Here is a 20772-nt window from a genome sequence, read left to right on the forward strand (position 1 = left end):
ATATGATCAATAGATAATGCCTTGAATATACTTAATCTATAAGACTTTACTTTGCCTGTAGTTTGGATGAGAGCTTTCTGGTCAGGCCTTCACAAATTTACACACATAAAAGTTACATACTAATTCATCAAAAGTTAGACTAAAAAAAAAAAAGCAGACCTTCAACAACACTAAACAACCACTAATTTTGAAAATGCAAGAACAATTTTAAAATGCCTAAGAGATCTTTCTATACCTGGTAATACGGTAAACATTCCATGAATATTCATTCATATTGTTGTTTCTAACCAATTGACACTTTTGCCTTTATTATTAACTCATAATCTTAGATTGCTATTAAACTCTCTTCTCGATAGGTTTTTCCCTTCATGCTTTCATCAGTCACTTTTTCAAGCATGTGTAGTTTGTAACTGACTGTTGAAATTCATTTTAGGAAATGCTTTAATCTTTTCAACCTTTCTACATAGAAAGGACCTGTTTCCCTTCTCTGTTCATGGCAGAAAAGATATTAAAGCATTTAAAGTTAAACAAAACTTAAAGGTCATCTAATCCAACCATTAGTGTTACAGATGAATATTAAAGCCAGAGAGGTAGAATAACTTGGCCAAAATCACAAAAAGTAGTTCACTGTGGCAGAGCTGGAACTGCTCAATACACTTTGCAGACTCTTGTATGACAAGAAAAGCAATTATTAATACTTATTTCAATCTCTGTAATTTCTTCTGTGGAGGAGTAGGTTAAATCTGCCAAAGTACAGAACTACACAGTAGGTCTGGTTAGCTGATGTCTTTTAACAAACACCTAGAAATGGTTGATGAGAGTGCCATTAATTACTAACCATCTTAGTAAACAGGACCACTTTATCGAGAATAAAATGTTTAACAAAATCTAAACCAAATTTTAACATGATGTCATTACACTGGTAAAATACTAACATTTGAATTTTTAACTTGCTTACAAAACCACCAAGGGGCATCTGTGATTAAAGTACATTTTTTTCTAAAAAAGCAATCAAATTAAAATTTCTAATGTAACCCAAAAGAATGGAGGGATAGGGCACATATTATGAATGTTCATGCATGTTATATGCTTTAGTCAAATCTAATGTTTAAATCTCAACTAAAACTAAAAAATGAATAGACACTAGGTGGTAGTACATGAATGTTAGTCTTATTCTTCTTCATATATTTTATAAGTATTTTACAAGAAATATTTCTAATCTATTCAATTTTTAATAAAAGTGAACTGCAATCCACAAGATTGGACAGAGTTCACTAAAAAAGCATCGAAAGTAATGTATGTTTCAGATTGAACTATAAAATTGGACAAAAATGATCAGTGATATATAAATAAGTATCTAAAGCAGCCAACATCATGTTTCAAATCCTTCTGGAAGGGCAAATCAATCATCAAATTAGTATATATCCGAGACTGTTCAGCAACAAAAATACATGTATTATAATTAGCCTGAAATTCTTTAACAACAAAGAGGAAGATTATCTAACCTTTCTGATGATTACTGATTCACAAAATTTTGGTCCATTTAAACTATTTTAAGTCTCTCTCATTACCTCAAAAAAATTCACCTGATTCCATTGTTCAAATAAAAATATACTCTCTTATGTAATATATTATAAAATATCTACAAATACAGTAATATATAAAGAAAATGAATCCTACTGTCCATAAGTAATAACACCTGATAGATTTTTGGCACATACCTTTTCAGTATTTGTATACATATGAATATATACACACTCAAGTATAGCTACTGTCTTTTAAATAAAATTGGTATTATGTTGTATATGACATCGTATCATAAATATTTTCTTATATCAATAAATATCTTTAAAACATGATTTTTAGTATCTGTATAAATTCCATATTAGGATGTATCATAATTAATTTGACCATTCCTCCCACTCTGAAAAACTTAGATTATTTCTAATCTTTCATTATTTCAACAAACACCATGAAAAACAGCCTTATATAAATTCATATGTACATCGCTGATTATTTACCTTAGGATAAATTCCTAGAAATGGAATCATTGAGTCAAAGAGTATAAACATAAATATTACAACAACTGTTTTCTAAACTGTGCAATATTAACCCACAACTTCCTGGTAAATGGTTTTACATTAATATCAAGTCTTTCACCCAATCTCCATGCCAGTTCACAGGAAATAAAAGCTTCTTTAAACCAACAAGAAAATCATTTAATTCCTGTCTCAAGTGAAAAATAAAAAACACGATGAATGGTGCTTGAGCAAGATAATGGGTCCACAATACAGTGGTGAAAGTTCTTTGAATACAAGAGCGAATACAGGAAACTGTCAAAAAATAAAAACACAGTGAAACTTCTTTATAATGTTTTCCAGGGATAACATTACTAAAACATTTGTTCAAAGCAACAAAATAGGAAATGTGGTTGTATGTGCCTTAGAAAAAACTTTTTAAAACAACGATATTTGAATATAAGGTCAACAGGGAAGACACCATAATGAAGTTTAACTGCATTTCCGTTTTAAAAATTGGGAAAAACTCCACAATACTTACTTTGTAAATAGTGCAAAACCATCAATACAAGACTATAGCTGCTTAAAGTACCACGACTGGCATCATTTATCTCATGGTGACTCGCCCACTTCTTAATCACCAGTACTAACGGACGAACTCGATTTTCAACTGAAAGTAAAATTAAAACTTAAAAATGGTAAGAAGATTTTACAGTTTCTTTGAAAGTTTACATTATTTCCGAACTCCATGCCAATAGAAAGAGCAATGCCTCCAGTTATTAAACACTGTTCACCATAAATGTGTCTTACTTCTAAAACGTACTTGTTACCGTTAAAAAATGACCAATTATTAAAATTCATTTTACTGACTTATAACTCTGGTAGTATGTGATTTTAGTGTAGCAACATATTATGTATATAAGAAAATGAGACACACTGTACATAAACACAAAGAGGTATCAGTATTTACTACACACATCTTTATGAAGGAATAAAGAATGAAGGATAAATACAGAAGGTATTAATTGTTTGGAAATAAACACAAAACTTACGGTATGCATACGTTCTGAGAAGGAATGTGTTTCTTATTCCAACAATATTGTTTACATTCAAGTCGAACTCCACACAACTATTTTAAAAAATGAAAAAAACTTCAGCTTAAATACAAAATAAACTAACTCCCTAGTAACTAAATTCATATCCATCCATCCATCCAATGATACAAAACAGCATGGGCCCAAAGACCTTAAAATGAGACACTACAGAAATAAGAATGAAAACATATTTTTAGTATGATCAGGGGTCTATTAAATATATAAAATAAGATTAATGTTGAAAGATCCATAATGTACCAGTAAGGCTCCAATTATTCTTAGCAAAAAAAAAAAAAAAACTTTTAATTTTGTAATCTTTTCCAGATAAACAAAATTATATGGCCAAACACATTTCTGGGAAAGTTATCCCACTAAGTTATATATTCTCAATCGATTTTGAACGACAGCATCATCTGCTTTAAAATAGGAATGAAAAGCCAAATAAAGTACAGGTGAAAAAATAAAAGCTCTGTCTACACTTTATATTCCCTCCAAAAGGATTGCTAAATTATTGTATCATGACAAATTTGGCTACTGACATCTAGGAAGAACTATAACAGCCAAACACACAACAGAAGGGACACTTCTTTGAAATCAAAGATATCATGCAATTCACAATTTAGAAAATACAGCAATAATGATGGGATACATAAAGAATGGCTAAACTCAAAATAACAAGGACTAACTAATGTATAAGTAACAGGACCATATACTATCAGGTCCAACTTCTGAACAATGAGTCTTTCTGTGAAAGTGCCTAAAATAAAAACTTTCGAAGTCCTTTCTATAGCTTTTTTTTTTTTTTTTTTTTTTTTTTGCTGTACGCGGGCCTCTCACTGTTGTGGTCTCTCCCGTTGCGGAGCCGTGCAGGCTCAGTGGCCATGGCTCACGGGCCCAGCCACTCCGTGGCATGTGGGATCTTCCCGGACCGGGGCACGAACCCATGTCCCCTGCGTCGGCAGGCAGACTCTCAATCACTGCGCCACCAGGGAAGCCCCTTTCTATACCTTTTAACTGTAAAATATGAAATTTACCTTTTCAGATTTTCTAGTTATGGGAAAAGAAATCCTATAATCTTTCAATTATCCATGCATGTTAATAAAAATGGACAGTGAAATTAACACTTCAGATATATCTGGCTTTGCGAAGCTTATGGTAACAGTAAAGTTACATTCTTTGTGTTTGCACAAATCTAACACTGAAACCAGTTTGCACTCCCTGTATATAACTCAATAAAGAGGAAAAAACACTTAGATGGAAACTAGTGTGCAAATAAAAACTTCCAAAAATATGAATTCAGAGCTTTAAAAATATCCACAGTACTTGCTTCAAATTCTACTTCTGGAAATACTGAAGTAACCCTTAATATGGAAAGAATTTTATGCACAAAATGCTTATTTAAACAGGGAGTGGTTAAGTTAAAGTCAATAAATTCACACAGTGAAATACTGTAAAGCAATTGAAAATGAAGCCAGAAGATATTCAATGATAAAAGCAAGTATTCATGATATACTGTTAAGTAACAAAGTATGATTTCAATTTTAATTTTAAAAGCTTTTATGCACTCATACACATAGAAAAGGGTCTGAAAGGCTTATACCAAAACATTAACATCAGTTATCTTTGGATGTTAGAAGTGCAGTTGTTTTTTTCCTTAATGGTCTGTATAGAGAAGAATTATAAAATGGTGCTTATATAGAATACTTAACAATGAAAAAATCTTGTATAATAATCTTAAATAGAAAAAGAATTGTTTATATAACTACATTTTAAAAAACAATTATAATTAGCTAATAGTTTTACTTACATTTACTTTATGTTTTATCTCTCTATATCTTCGTGCTTTAAAAAAAACTTCACCGTTAAAAAAAAGAAAACTCCACCATTACTTGATAGAAATTCAGTAAATATTTATAGATTAGATGGATGTTTGGATGAATGAGGGGGAAAGTTTGAGCCAGCACTTATCTAAAGATTTGTTTAAAATATATATATTCAGTCAATTCTGATTATTCACAGTAGTTATGTTCTATATAGTCACTGCAAACACTGAATTAGTGAACAGTGAACCATTGCTCCTAGGGGAAACAAAGGATTAGGTTTCTAGGAGCCTCCAGTCACATTTTCACCAGTGGATCAATATGTCTCCAGTCACATTTCACTGGGTTGGCCAAAAAGTTTGTTCGGGCTTTTCTATCACATCGTATGGAAAAACCTGGACAAATTTTTTGGCAACACTGTATTTTATTTTTTTGTGGCCGCACTGTGTGGCATGTGGGATCTCACTTCCCTGACCAGGGATCAAACCTGTGCCCCCTGCAGTGGAAGCGCACAGTCTTAACCACTGGACTGCCAGGGAAGTCCCTCCAGTCACATTTTCCTCAACTGATCAATATGTAACTTTGTTTTATGTATGTTTCAACTTAAAGACACCTCATTTAATATACTGTTCATTCAATAACAATGAAGTCATTGTAAAGAACACTGTACTCTACTCGTGCGTGAATGAAGCACATCTAACACATATATTTCCTCCGTAAGGCACATCACAGCTTTGTGCAAAAGGACCCTAGACAGTACCTCAGCACTATGTTCGGGACTCACTTTAAGCAGCAAAATCAAGCACGAAAGCACAAAAATGTGAAAAACAGCACTAACTAGACTGTGAAAAGGACATTTGTTTATAGTATGAGAGCTGAAACAAGAAAACAGAGTGTCACATTGTTAAACTCAGTTGGGAACACCTTCATCAGGTGACTCAAAATTTTCCCCACTCTGTGCATGTCTATGAATAATCATAAAAGTGTTGCAAATGTTAATTTGGGGGGTTACAAAATAAATTTTATCAAGTATGCAAATTCATAAATATGGAATTCATGAATAATGATCAACTGTGTATATACTTATATAATTTCAGTATTACTTTTATAAACTGGGCTAGAAAACGTGATTTATCACAATCCTATATATTTTTTAGAAAATAAATCTTTTTTAACCAATAAAACAAACACCTATTTACATTTTATAAAATGTAAATAGATATATTATATAAAAGATTCTAATTCCAATGCCTATAAGAAATTCAGAACCCAAACTAGTAGAATATGTAGTAGATATATTAGTAACAACCCCCTTTGATATAAATATACATCAAATTTCATAAATTAAGATATGTTCTCAAGAGCACATTACATTTCCAAAAGGCAAGAGGATCATTTAAAACTCCAAAATATAAATACGTATATATTCTTTCAATTGGATAGTCCCGAATACTCAAAACATCAACCAGAATAACTAAGTACAGTTAAGTATGAACAACTGCTCAGACTATTTTAAAAAATCATTTCAAAAACCAAATCATTTCTAAATGAAGATAAGCTATTACGTGATAGCATACACTTCTTAATTATCTACCTCAGGAGAACACCTAAAAATTATCTAAAGCAACTTAAAAAAAAGAACTCAATAATTACTGACCTGACTTTATCCCTGAACTTCACAATTGGCACTTTTGCTCGAATCAGCTGAGGTCTCTCAATGTAACCAGCTGAAGGATAAAAGATAATATGGATATCTGTAAATGTTTCTCAAATTCATAGTGTTCCAATGCACATTTTTTAAAGTAACATTTTACTTAGCTAAAACAATTTGAGAAAATATTGTCTTTGAGACAGAAAGCAAAGACAAAAGGACATTATCAAATTCTTCTAAGTTTGAAACTTACAATACCATGCAGAGGACTTTATATATGAATACGTTATTTTCAGAAATGTGGTCTAATATTTAATAACACCTATAAAGAATTTCGTCAGAGCATTATAAGAGAAGTATCTAGGCCAGCAGCAGGGGGGTAGCTAAATTCTGGTACAGCACATGGCAAGATATTATGGCAGCCATAGAAATCACATTTACAAAGAATCTTAAATGTGGAAATGTTGGCAACATGATACAGGGGGCAGTGATACATTCAAGTAAGTATGATCTATAAAAGGAAAAACACATATATACGTATTTTTTTATTCCACCAAACTTAAAAAAATGTTTTTTGTGAGTTGAAATACATGTTCATTGTACAAAATTAGGAAAACACAGAAATGTATATAAAAAAGAAACTGCGAACTTTTCCCAAATGAGCAATTTCCTAATGTTTTAACTAAAGAAAAACATAGTAACATATTTTAAAAGTAAAAATTTTCTGTTATAATGCTTCTAACACAAAAATCATAAAATACATCAAGCTTGAAATAGAATTATGTACAGGAATTCAGTGAGGTTTAATGAAAAATAAGATTAAGAGTTAAAAGTTTTGAGTTCCAAGTACAGGTTCAGACACCAACAAACTATACTCCTCGGGCAAGTTACTAAGCCCACTGATCACCAGTTTCCTTAATTATTAAAAACACTAATTAAAAAGAAAACTTTCATTTAAATTATATGATCTCTTAGGTCCCTTTCACTTTTAATATTTTATGACTTTAATAATAGTTATTAAAAATTCATTTATGGTACAAATTACTCCTTTTATTTTACAGATGTGAAATTCAAGTCCACTGAAATAAATCTCTTGATTTGTTTCTTTCCTACAACTGATATGTTATTCAGGGGCAATAACTCGTTAAGTGACTTTGTATTTTCCAGCTCAAAGCCTGACACATAAGGAATATTTGTTAAATAAACAGACAAACTATCTTTCCAACATCACGGTTAGTGTGACTTCAAATGTCCACAATATTCTGTGTAAGTTTAAATAAATTATTTGAGATGGCTTAATATGCGGATTAAAATCTGCTTCGTCAGCTTATTCAAAGAACAAAATCTTACAATAAAATAGCCTAAGTCGATAATTTTGCTTTCTGTTGGAGTAATATATCTGGGCATCATGTTCAGTGATCATGTTTTTAAAACAAGTAAAGATATATGTCATTGCAAAACAGATGAAATTCTCTCTTCCTCACATGAATACCTATAAGACTTCACCTGTATACTTCTTTTGGCTTGTCAGATACTCTGCATTACAGCTATTTACATTCATGCTTTAGCTTCCCGAATGGTCTACAACCTTTTGAGAAAGAACTGAAGCTTACGTATCTTTGAATTCCCCACTACCTTCAGTGGGACAGCTTACAAGTAAACTCAATAAAGATTTGTTGAATTATACATTTCTGTGTTGAATGGTTTACTCTTCTTTTTAATCAAAAGTTAAAAGGAATTTATTTGGGAAAAGGGATCTACATTATACCTAACCTAACCAGAAAATAAACAATCCTTACCAGAAAATAAATATAGTGAGAGACATTTTAAATAAATGGTTGTCAAATGACATATGAACGTGAAGCATGTCAGACTTACAAAGTCTAGTACAGAAGTGTTTATGGACTAAGGTGAGGATATGCCGTGCTTCAGTCTTCTGATTTACCTGAAAAAAACACTGAAAAGTTAAAAATAAAGTGTTTTTTCATTATCTTTCTAAACTTAGTGTTTTATTTTCTTAATGTATCTCAACAAAAAGAAAACATGAAGTATACTTTTCATTGGAGTTGTTTTTCAATATACAGTAAATTACATCACTTAAAAGTCAACCTTTATGCTATCTTTTACATCAATATTTCTAAATCAATTTCTGATTTTAAACTTAAAAGCACAATTTTAAAAGAAATACTGAAACAGCCATATGTCATTTTTTCACTTTAGTATATAAATGTAAAAAAACAATCTTCTCCAAGAAAAATAAACAGAATTTCAACTTCCTGTAACATGTTTTATTTCCCTACCTAGATTGTGAGTTGCTTAAAAATAAGATTCAAATCTATGGTGTTTCAGTATGAGTTGTAACAACATGATTCAGACATGTGAATAAGACTAGAGGATTAGTGTGATGTACCTAAGTATAACCTAATTGCATGGGAGAAAGTTTTAATTAAAATTCTAGTATTCTCCACTATGTTTATTATTTCTGAGGGTTTTTTTTCTTTTGTTTTTCAGTTTTTCTTTATATGATTTCAAAGTCTAGAAAAATATCAAGAGTTTCTTTCCTGGAATAAATCTCTTTCTGATTTGCAGTAACTAGAGGTCAATTTTGTTAGTGGACTAACAGGAATAGTAAAAATATATATTACCATTCAACAGAGGCTTTTGTATTTTTTAAGACGTGGAATATAAGGCATATTAAAATTACACTGAAATTAACTTAATCTTTGGTAATTCAGAAGAGACTTCAGGGCTTCCCTGGTGGCTCAGTGGTTAAGAATCCGCCTGCCAATGCAGGGGACACGGGTTCGAGCCCTGGTCCGGGAAGATCCCACATGCCACAGAGCAACTAAGCCCGTGCGCCACAACTACTGAGCCTGCGCTCTAGAGCCTGCAAGCCACAACTACTGAGCCCATGTGCCACAACTACTGAAGCCCGCGCGCCTACAGCCCGTGCTCCACAACAAGAGAAGCCACCACAATGAGAAGTCCACGCAACGCAATGAAGAGTAGCCGCTGTTCGTGGCAACAAAGACCCAATGCAGCCAAAAATAAATAAATAAATTTATTTTAAAAAAAAAGAAGAGAGTATTAAAGAGGCTGCTCAGGTCAGCTTCATGAACAACAACTATTGTGGAATTAAGGATACACAAGAGTATCAGTTAACAGGGAATTCAAATAAACATAATACTAAATAGCAAAATTTGGTTGCTAAATGAGAAGAAACAAAGTCAAAATATCAGAGACAATTACGTTAAATCACAGTAGTCTTACTTTAAATTTCAGTAATATCTCTCTTTTTGAATTCCCAAAATAAAATACTCCAAATCCCATAGTACTTTCAAGGGGAAAACAATAAAGATTAAAAATAGAATCACTGAGAATAGAAATGGAAGGAAATATATCAAGATAAAGACAAGCTCCTCCTCTTTGCTGCATCCTGGTAACATACCCAACCTAATAACATTTCAAAATAGAGGCAGAGCTCTTTAAAAACACATAGTGCAACCACCTCACTTTAACAGTTTAGAAATAAATTAATGCTAGAATTTCTGTTACATTTATTGTGTACATGCCTGAAAAAAAAAAAAAAAGAAGCAGCATTTCCTGGCTTTCTTGAATTCTTATAAACAGAGAATTCAAAGAAGCAATTAAACAAAACAGGTTTTTTTCCTCAATGACTCTTACATGAAATTTCTTAAATGACTTAACATGAGAAACACACTTGGAATAAATGTTTCATTACTTACTGGTTCCTCTTTAACAACTAGACATAAATCACCATCACTGCTCCGAGTACCAAATCCATTTAAAGAGGACCCAACTAAAAAAAGTCTGCTTTCTAGAGAAACAGAAGAGAATTATATGGCATTATTTAAAATTTAAAATTGGGATGCATGTACTTAAAGGGCATGCAAAACAAGGAAACATACGTGGAAACATCAGCTGAATTTCTCTCTGCAGCTCTGTTCGACAGAGTTCTTTCTTCTTTAAATCACTTACTTGCTGCTGACATGCTTCAAATAACTCCAGTATCTGCTGACTCAACTTGGATGCACCACAAAAAAAGTAAAAATTTTGTTCAGAAATGTAACAGTTACTACCGTATTGAGAAATATAAAATTACTGACAGTATTTTTAAAATATATATTATCTCCTTAACACTTTCCAATACAAAACTACCTTTATTCAAGTAACAATAATTACTTAGTAACTGAAATAGTTACCAACTTTTACACAGTAAAGTATCACTGACAAGTCACAGAGAATTCATAATGAGTGTAATTCATGGGTCACCAAACTACAACCTTCAGTTACTGCCTGTTTTTGTATGGGACATGAGCTAAGAATGGTTTTTACATTTTTAAAGGGTTATAAAAACAAACAAAAATATGCAACAGAAACCATATGTGAGTGGCAAAGTCTAAAATATTTACTATCTGGCCTTTTAAAGAAGAAGTTTATCCAACCCCTGGTATTCATATCACAAATACCAAATACAACAGACTTTAGAAGAAAAGTCCCTGGTTGTCTATGCTCATGCAAACCACCCTCTTCCCCATTCTTACAACACCGCCCTGAACCCTGCCTTCTTGTGGCCATCTATGGACAGATCTCCCTGTTTATCTACCTATCTGGTTCACACTTTCCCCTCCAACTGATCTCTTGCCATCACCACAGGTGACACCCTTACCTAAAATGGGCTAAGTATCATAACATACTCCCGGCATTTCTGAACTTCTTTTACTCCAATATTTTTTATCAGTGTTACACTCCCAGAGCCATAACATGGTCTTTACAGTAAAACAGAACTTCTTCACCTCTGAAATTTTAAATTCCAATATACTATCTTGGCTTCAATCTCCTGTCCAATTTTCACTTTCTTACCCCCCTCATACCTTATGTAGAACCACACAGACCTGGATTCTCTTGAATCCTTCCTTTTCTCCCAACCCAGCAGCTCCTGACATAGCATGATTTCCTTCTCTACGCGTCTATACCCCACAATGCATCCCTTGAACCACTCTTTTTTATCATGCCTTAACAACATTATACCCTTGTCATGCTCTAACAAAATCCTAATTTTAGGTTCACTACAAACAACTACCTTCTCTGCTCTTATATCTGAATTGCTAACTTTAAAAAAAAGCACAAAATTGGTATTTTCAAATTTATAGTTTAAGAACAAACCTAAGATTGACCCTTAGCATCTCTCAGCAATTACTTCCATGTCTCTGGTTAGATATTGCTTCCTTTTTTCACCATCAGCATTCCAAAATGTTTACACCTTTCCTCAAGTTCCCTATACTTATCTCACTTTCTTTAGCAGATAACTTCACATTAAAGTTTACTAAGAAAATTGAGGATACCAAATGTGACATTCCTCAGCTTCCTAACTACAAACTTGCAAACTACTATCTGTATGAAATCTCATCTCCTTACCTCTCCTGTCAAACTGTCCTCTTCCTCGGTTCAAAGTTAATCCCTCTATCAATACTTCTGTATCCATCCCTTCTGGTAGCCTCTAGGGCACAAATATTCCATCAGTTTTTTGGTCTGTCTTTTGCATTTTCAACCTCTCCCTCTCTAGGCCATTCCCCAAGTCCATGACCAGGCACAAGTCTCACCCATCATTTAAAACAGTTTCTTTTATCATGTTTAGAATACTCATTTTAAGAAGGCAGAAGCAGTCTGGGCAACTTGGCAGTGAAAGAGACATAATTATTTAATATCCCTGAGTAACCATCACCCCCGCCAAAAAGAAAAAGCAACTAGAAAAATAAAACAAACAGATCAAACCAAACCAGAACAAAATAAAAATGGCCAACGAATACAGCACAATTGACTATAAATTACTCATGAACCCTAGAATACTGGCAGTTAGGACCCAACACCAATAGCAACAAGACCCACATGGTATCAGAACATAACAGAAAGACGACAAAAGGGATCTGGGACAGCCCCAAAGCCAGAACATCCAGAAATCAAACTGCCTAGAGGTACTACTTCCCACCCCCTTCCTTAAATTGGCAGGTCCAACTTGATGTGGAATAGCAACGAAAACTGGGAGGGAGCTTCACAGGCTACAACTCACAAGTAAATGCAAGAGGACCACACAAAGATCAGAAATCTCAAAACTAAGTGAAACTCCCTTCTAAAACACAGCAACACACCAAGGAGAAATTGCCAGTAAGAGAAATCTAAACTAACGAGTACAGAGCCATTAGGTGTAAAGGAAAGAAAGTCTAAAACTAGAATGATTCTGACTTCCAGAGGACGTCTGACAATGTCTGGAAACAGTTCTGGTTATCATATTTGGGGAATGGGTACGACAGGGTGGTCACTGGCAACCAGCAGGTAGAGGCCAGGATGCCACTAAACATCCTACAATGCACAGGACAATTCCCCACAGCAAAGATTATCTAACCAAAAACGTTAATATTGTAGAAAATGAAAAACCCAATCTAGATAAAAGCAGGGAAGGAGAAGAGAAAAGGTCTCAGAAAGTATATTTTTGAATACTACATAGCAACAGAAGAGGATCCCTACAGCCACAAACCTAGCAAAGCTAGCTTATCCAACTCTCCTCATCTAAAAGTAGTATAGGAAAAGTCACTTCACTTAAACACAAATAACAGAAAAGAACTGGAATCTCAAAAAGAGAGGTGAGAATGGGAGGACAGAAAAAAAATATTTGAAAAAATAATGTCTAAAAAGGATTCTAGTCAATTCACATACAAAGTTTTTATAAGAAAAATAAGAAGGGGCTTCCCTGGTGGCGCAGTGGCTGGAAGTCTGCCTGCCGATGCAGGGGACGCGGGTTCGTGCCCCGGTCTGGGAGGATCCCGCGTGCCACGAAGCGGCTGGGCCCGTGAGCCATGGCCGCTGGGCCTGCGCGTCCGGAGCCTGTGCTCCGCAACGGGAGAGGCCACAGCGGTGAGAGGCCCGCGTACCGCAAAAAAAAAAAAAAAAAGAAAAACGAGAAGAGTAATATTCCTACAGATAACGAAGCATACCAGAAAGATATGCCCACAAAACTAGTGAACATTTTAATATAATATGTAGAACCAAGGCTTTTTCTCTCGTTTTAATTTCCTAAAAAGATAACTGACTATAAAGTATACATACCAGCAAAAAATAATTGGGAATTTACATTTTTTTCATTATCAAAAGCAGTTAAAAATATGAAATACTTGGAAATATATTAAACAAAAAGATATACAAAACCTGTACACTGAAAATTATAAATATTGATGAGAGAAATTAAACACCTAAATAAATGGAGAGATAGAAGAAAAAAGTTGAAGGATTTACCATACCTAACTTCTAGGCTTAACCATACAGCTACAGTAATCAAAACAGTATAGCCCTAGGAAAATGACAGACAAAAAAAATAACAAAACAGAATACTGAAATATTTATGAATGAAATGATGATACCTGGAATCTGCTTCAAACTAATAAGAAGGGAGGGAGGTATAGACAAAATAAGATTGGTCAAATATCAGTAATTGTTAAAGCTTGGTGTTATGAGGATTTATAATACTATATTCTATTTCTGTATATATTTGATACTTTCCATAATAAAAAGCTTTATTTTTAAAAAGTTTTTAAAAGGCATCCATCTTTACAAAAAGACTTGAAAAAGGCTTCCAGTTAAAGTGGTTAATATAAAATTTTAAATGGCGCTTGAATAATTAAGTTTTATCCACCCAGAGCAGGGTATCAGTATTAATTAGTATTAATCCACTTAGTATTTGGCCCTGTAGGCCAAATACTGCCTCTGGCCTGTTCTGCAGGGCCAGCAAACTAAAAATGATCCGTACATTTTTAAAGCATTGTTTAAAAAAGAAAGAAAAGAAAATGTGACAGGGGGCCCATGTAGCTCACATATCTAAAATATTTACTAACTGGCCCTTTACAGAAAAAGTTTGCCAAGCCCATGATCTAGAGAATCCGTTAGGCAGATCAAAACTGCTACAAGTCAGAGTAGGTACTCAACATTTGTTGAATAACAAAAAGAAATAAATTTCTTGGGAATTCCCTGGCAGTGCAGTGATTAAGACTTGGTGCTTTCACTGCGGTTGCCCAGGTTCAATCCCTGGTCCGGGAACTAAGATACTGCAAGCCGCAGAGTGTGGCCAAAAAAAAAAGCAAGAAATTTCTTTACAACAATGCCCAAATGAAATGTTATTATATTTAAAAAATTTTTTCATCTGAATGATCATGTTCATGTAGAAACACATATGAAAAAATTTATGACTAGGTAGAAAATATGAAATTCCATGTATTTGCTCCTCTTCTTTTTTCTACATTTTACATTCGTAGAACATTTATTCTCTCTCAAGTACTACTATAATGGAGACCTAGTAGATTGTTATACAAATGAATTTTCCTCCCTGTCTAGCCACCTTATTGATTATCCTACACCAGACATATAGAGTCCAAATAAGACAAAAACTCAATAAGAAATGCACATATATGCTGAAACAAGACTTCTCTTGCTTAAATTTAGAGAAATATTTCAGAAGATGGCTCAGTGGTCTTATAATTCTGGAAAAATAGAGGAATGTATGATATGAAATCTCCTTGGCTAAATATCAAGCATCAAATATTTAGATCATATGTGTAATAAGCTGACTATGCATAACAGCATTTCAAGACTTTGTTTTTGTTTCATTCGAAAGTAAAATTTTCCTAATCATTAGTTTAAAAGAAAAAAAACTATTGCAACAGAGTATCTGTAAATACATTATTCTTAAAGTTGTTTAAATCTCTACAATACTACCAGTTTAGGGTGCCTGCCAAGATCTATTACTTTAATTTAAAATTAATTGTAGAAGATACCTATTTCTCACTGTATGTAAAAATTATATCTTCTCAAAATTGTATAAAAAATAAGATTTACATAATAGTTTAAAATATTAAAATTAATATTTGGTCCAAATATCAATGTTCCTTTTTACTAAAAAATATTATAACCTGTCCTCAAACTCAGGCTTAAACCAAATTACCAATAAAGCTATCATTGTCTGAGATCAACACAAGCCATTAAAGACAAGTTAAGTATGGATTTAGATGGATTTAGATTCAGAAAAGTTTTAAAATGTGTCAGTAAAGAAAGCTTAAGGTATAACTTTTGCATGGTATTCTCAGCAGATTCTCCATTTGTCCCTTTTAGCTGGGTCCCCATGTAAAAGAAAGTGAAAAAACCTTTCAGCTGGGAGTATCAAGACCTGATAACTTACTATAATACATGAAAATTGGTAACAGGGTTTGGGCTAAATATAAGTGCTATCTACAAACAACAAACACAAATTAGCAATGAGCTTTCAAGACAGGAGAAATAAAATTAAATATGGTACAGAAAATAGGTCATTAGTTCACGAACACTTCAACAAAAACTAGCAATTTCTCAGGCTCTCTCATTGCCACAATCTTTGTTACACATGTAACTGTAGAAAAAGCTAGTACCAATTACTGAGTAAAATAAAGCTAGTTATGAAATAAAAGTTTAAATTCATTCTTGATACTGAATTCCCTTTCTCTTCAAATTAAATAAAACAGAATCAGGAAAAATGTCATGCTGAAAACAACCCACTCTTTATTAATGCATTAAATTACTATGTTTTTTTTTGTGTGTGGCCACAATGTAGAGCCTTCATTGGCTTACAAGATAATAAGCCAATTAAGATAAGCCTTATTGGCTTATCGTAATCAAGATAAATTAATCTCTTGATTAATTTATCAACTGGTACACTGATTAGGCAGTTTGAATTACTGATTTTTTTCCCTGAACCCTGACTGCCTTTAGGCACATACTATTATCTGAACTTAGCCAAGAAAGAATTGCCTAATAAAAGGAGGATGAAAAACAAACAAACAAAACAAGCTTTCATTTGAGGATCTCTTGTGCTAAGTCCTGGTCTAGATTTTCTACATGAATTTACTTCTCAGTGGCTTTAAAACTTTTTTGACAGACACATACATTATAAAGATAGAGCCCCAAGAATAAATTTAACCAAGGAGGTAAAAGATCTGTACACTGAAAACTATAAAACACTGGTGAGAGAAATTAAAGACTACAAATAAATGGAAAGATATCCCCATTCATGGATCCGAAGAATCAAAATTGTTAAAATGTCCATAGTACCCAAAACTATCTACAGATTCAATGCAATGCCTATCAAAATTCCAGTGGCATTTCACACAGAAATAGAAAAAGCAATCCTAAAATTCACATGGAACCACCAATGACCCAGAATAGCTACAGCAGTCTTAAGCAAGAAGAACAAAGCTGGACGCATGACACTTTCTGATTTCAAATTCTATTACAAAGTTATAGTAATCAAAACAGTATAGTACTTGCATAAAAATGGACACACAGACCAATGAACATAATAGAGAGCCCAGGAAAAAACCCATGCACATATGGTTAACTAAAAGGTGTCAAGACTATACAATAGAAAAAGCATAGTCTTCAATAGTGTTGGGAAACCTGGATATACACATGCAAAAGAATGAAAATGGGCCCTTACCTTACACCATACACAAAAATCAACTCAAAATGGATTAAAGATTTAATTGTAAGACCTGAAACTGTAAAACTCATATAAGAAAACATAAGGGGAAAGCTCCATGACCTTGGTCTTGACAATGATTTTTCAGATTTGACACCAAAAGCATAGGCAACAAAAGCGAAAATCAACAAGCGGAGCTACGTCAAATAAAAAAGTTTCTGTACGGCAAAAAAAAATCAACAAAATGAAAAAGCAGCATAAAGAATGGGAGAAAATATTTGCAAACCATATATCTGAGAAGGGGTTAATATCCAAAATATATAAGAAACTCATACAACTCAGTAGCAAAAATACAAATGACCCAATTTAAAAATGGACAAAGGGGGCTTCCCTGGTGGCGCAGAGGTTGAGAGTCCGCCTGCCGATGCAGGGGACACGGGTTCGTGCCCTGGTCTGGGAGGATCCCACGTGCCGCGGAGCGGCTGGGCCCGTGAGCCATGGCCGCTGGGCCTGCGCGTCCGGAGCCTGTGCTCCGCAGCGGGAGAGGCCACAGCAGTGAGAGGCCCGCATACCACAAAAAAAAAAAAAAAAAAAAAAAAAAAAAAAAAAAAAAATGGACAAAGGACCTAAAGAGACATTTTTCCAAAGAAGACATACAAATGGCCAACAGGTACATGAAAAGATGTTCAGTATTACTTAGCATCAGGAAAATGCAAATCAAAACCACAATGAGTGGCTTCCCTGGTGGCACAGTGGTTGAGAATCTGCCTGCCAATGTAGGGGACATGGGTTCGAGCCCTGGTCTCGGAAGATCCCACATACAGCAGAGCAACTAGGCCCGTGAGCCACAACTACTGAGCCTGCGCGTCTGGAGCCTGTGCTCCGCAACAAGAGAGGCCGCGATAGTGAGAGGCCCACACCGCGATGAAGAGCGGCCCCTGCTTGCCACAACTAGAGAAAGCCCTCACACAGAAACGAAGACCCAACACAGCCAAAAATAAATAAATTTAAAAAAAAAAAAAAAAACCACAATGAGATATCGCCTCACGCTTGTTAAGATGGCTATTACCAAAAAGTCAAAAGATAAGTGTTGGCGAGGATGTGGAGAAAAGGGAACCCTTACACGGTATTCATAGGAAGTACAACCATATTGGAAAACAGCAAGGAGATTCCTCAAAAAATTAAAAATAGAACTACGATATGTTCTAGCTATCCCACTTCTGGGTATATATCCAAAGGAAAAAAGTCTCTATCTCAACAAGGAATCTGCACTCCCATGTTCATTGCAGCATTATTCACGGTAGCCAAGATATGGAGAAAACCTAAGTGTGTCCACTGATGGATGAATGGATAAAGAAAATGTGTGTGTGTGTGTTCGTGTGTGTGTGTGTGTGTGTGTGTGTGTGTGTATACATACACGATGGAATATTATTTGGCCTTAAAAAGGAAGGAAATTCTGCCATTTGCAACATGGATGAATCTGGAAGACATTATGCTAAATGAAATGAGCTAGACACAGAAAGACAAATACTGCATGACCTCACTTACATGTGGACTCTAAAAAAGTCAAATTCACAGTAGCAGAGAGTGGAATGGCAGTTATTAGGGGCTGAGGAGTAGGATGAGGAAAATGGGGAAATACTGCTCAAAGGGTACAACTTTCAGTTATAAGATGAATAACTTCTGGAGTCATAATATACAATTACAGTGAATACGTTCAGTTAATAATAATGTATTGTACACTTGACATTTGCTGAGAGTAGATTTCAAGTGTTCTCATCACAAAAAAAAATAACTATGTGAGGTGATGAATATCACCTTAATTATCTTCATTATGGTAATCATTTCACAACATATACATACATCAAAACATCATGTATACCTTAAATATATACAATTTTTATTTGTTACTCATATCTCAGTAAAGCTGGAAAAAAACTGATAGGAGATGTGGGCATATACATTTGTTCCGTTTCTAAATAAGGTGGAATATTGAAAATTTTAAAGATAGAGCCTCTGAAAAATCTGCAAGATAACTGTCCCCAAATTGTTCCTCCTAGGGTGCCAAGAGGTTCCATAAAATTTGCTCCTTTCCAAAACTGAACTTTACATGAGAAATCTTGAACAATTCATTCATAATCATCTTTTTACTTTATACTCAGTACCAAGAAAACCTCAACCTATCCTCATCTCAACTCAAAATTCAAAATCAATTACTTCAATTCACATAATATCTTCAAACTACCCAGAATTTTTAAAAATCAGTTATTATAGATGGAATTCAGGAGTTCAGATAATTCTGATTCCTCTACAGCCTCTTTTTTGTTCAGGCAACCGTATCTTCACCTAAAAGCTAGAGTGAAATAAAAGTTAAAATCCAGAAAAGTACCTCAGATTTTTTTACTGAGAAGAGTTCTGTTTGCTAATATAGCAACTTGAAAAACAGAGAAAAGACTTTAAAATGGAGGAAAAATTTAAACTCAGAACGTACTCATTTTCAAAAATTTAATCTTTTAGGTTTAATTCTCAAACTAATTAAAACTTCTACTAACAAAATATTTCCCTGGAACTTAATAAAGCAGCTGACTGATTTATTATTATTAATAGTAAATTCATTATTACCAATGTTAAGTGAGCTCTTTACACTACCCAGCAAATACTGTTTCAAACCTTCTCCACTATTCTTAAACCTCAGACATCCCATTTCATCTTCTCTACTCTCAACAGATAACCTTGCATAGTAATTCAGAGAGAAAACATGAAGAAGCCACTCAACTATGGAAACTCCGTTAACTTCTCCATACCGTATTTACAAATCTACCTATCTTCCTTTTACCTACACCTATCCTCTCCTCCTATATCCTCCAGTTCCAAAAAGCTTTTCTCTTACCTAAAGCCAATCACTCCACCTATAGGCAGGACCCATGCCCTTTCCACCTTCTAAGGAATCTTTCCCATAAACATTTATATGTGCTTAAAGTTTCTTCCACCTCAAAAACAAAACAAAAAAACTCCTTTGTTCCAACTTCCCATCTTTGGCTCCTCCTCTTCACAGCCAAACTTCCCAAAACAGTTGTAAATAAGCTTAGTTTCCGTATCTGTTTTCCTACCCTTTCCTCAACCTATTTCAATCAGTCTTGGATCCAGGCTCACCACTCCCCCTAGACAATCATACCCATCCTCTTGGCTTCAATTATCATCTACATGCCAATGATCATCAAATGTACGCTTCTGGTCAATACCCTTCCTCTAAATTCCAGATCTATATGCATTAAACTATCAACTCTAAATATCTAATTTGATGTTTCAAATGCACATTTAAGACAACAGAACTCATGACATCCCTGCTCACCCTTCAATTCCTATTAAATACACATACTCCTAAAAGTTGCTCCTCTTGCATTTTGTTCTGTCTCAGTGAATGGTACCACCATGCATCCAGTTATAGAAACCAGAAATTTGGGAGTAATCTTCAATATTTTCTTCTCTATCTAAACCAGCGGTTCTCAACTAGAGGCAATTCTGCCCCCCACGGGACATCTGGCAATGTCTATAGATATTTTTAGTTGTCATAACCAGCGATAAGTGGCATCTAGTGAGTTGAAGCCAGGAATGTGGCTAAACATCCCAGGATGCAGATGCTTAGATGACCTAATCTCTAATCCATCATCAA

At 34.1% G+C, this 20772-nt stretch overlaps 1 protein-coding gene across 11 annotated transcripts in view; it reads right to left on the bottom strand.

Annotated features, from left to right (window-relative positions):
- Window positions 1-20772, bottom strand: part of TENT2 (terminal nucleotidyltransferase 2) — a gene marked incomplete at its 5' end in the record, with an annotated part of 52190 nt that overhangs the window by 22213 nt on the left and 9205 nt on the right. For 3 of the 11 annotated variants that reach the window (XM_079702195.1, XM_079702193.1, XM_079702192.1), the window contains 6 exons: window positions 2560-2688; window positions 3071-3147; window positions 6590-6659; window positions 8462-8528; window positions 10330-10421; window positions 10513-10627. In XM_079702195.1, the coding sequence (XP_079558321.1) occupies window positions 2560-2688; window positions 3071-3147; window positions 6590-6659; window positions 8462-8528; window positions 10330-10421; window positions 10513-10627 (550 nt within the window). Of the gene's footprint in view, window positions 1-2559; window positions 2689-3070; window positions 3148-6589; window positions 6660-8461; window positions 8541-10329; window positions 10422-10482; window positions 10628-20772 lie in introns of all 11 variants that reach the window. The other 8 variants (XM_079702194.1, XM_079702191.1, XM_079702190.1 and 5 more) reach the window with 6 other exon arrangements.

The sequence above is a fragment of the Hyperoodon ampullatus genome (assembly GCF_949752795.1).
Source record: "Hyperoodon ampullatus genome assembly, chromosome: 4".
Lineage (NCBI taxonomy): Eukaryota > Metazoa > Chordata > Mammalia > Artiodactyla > Ziphiidae > Hyperoodon > Hyperoodon ampullatus.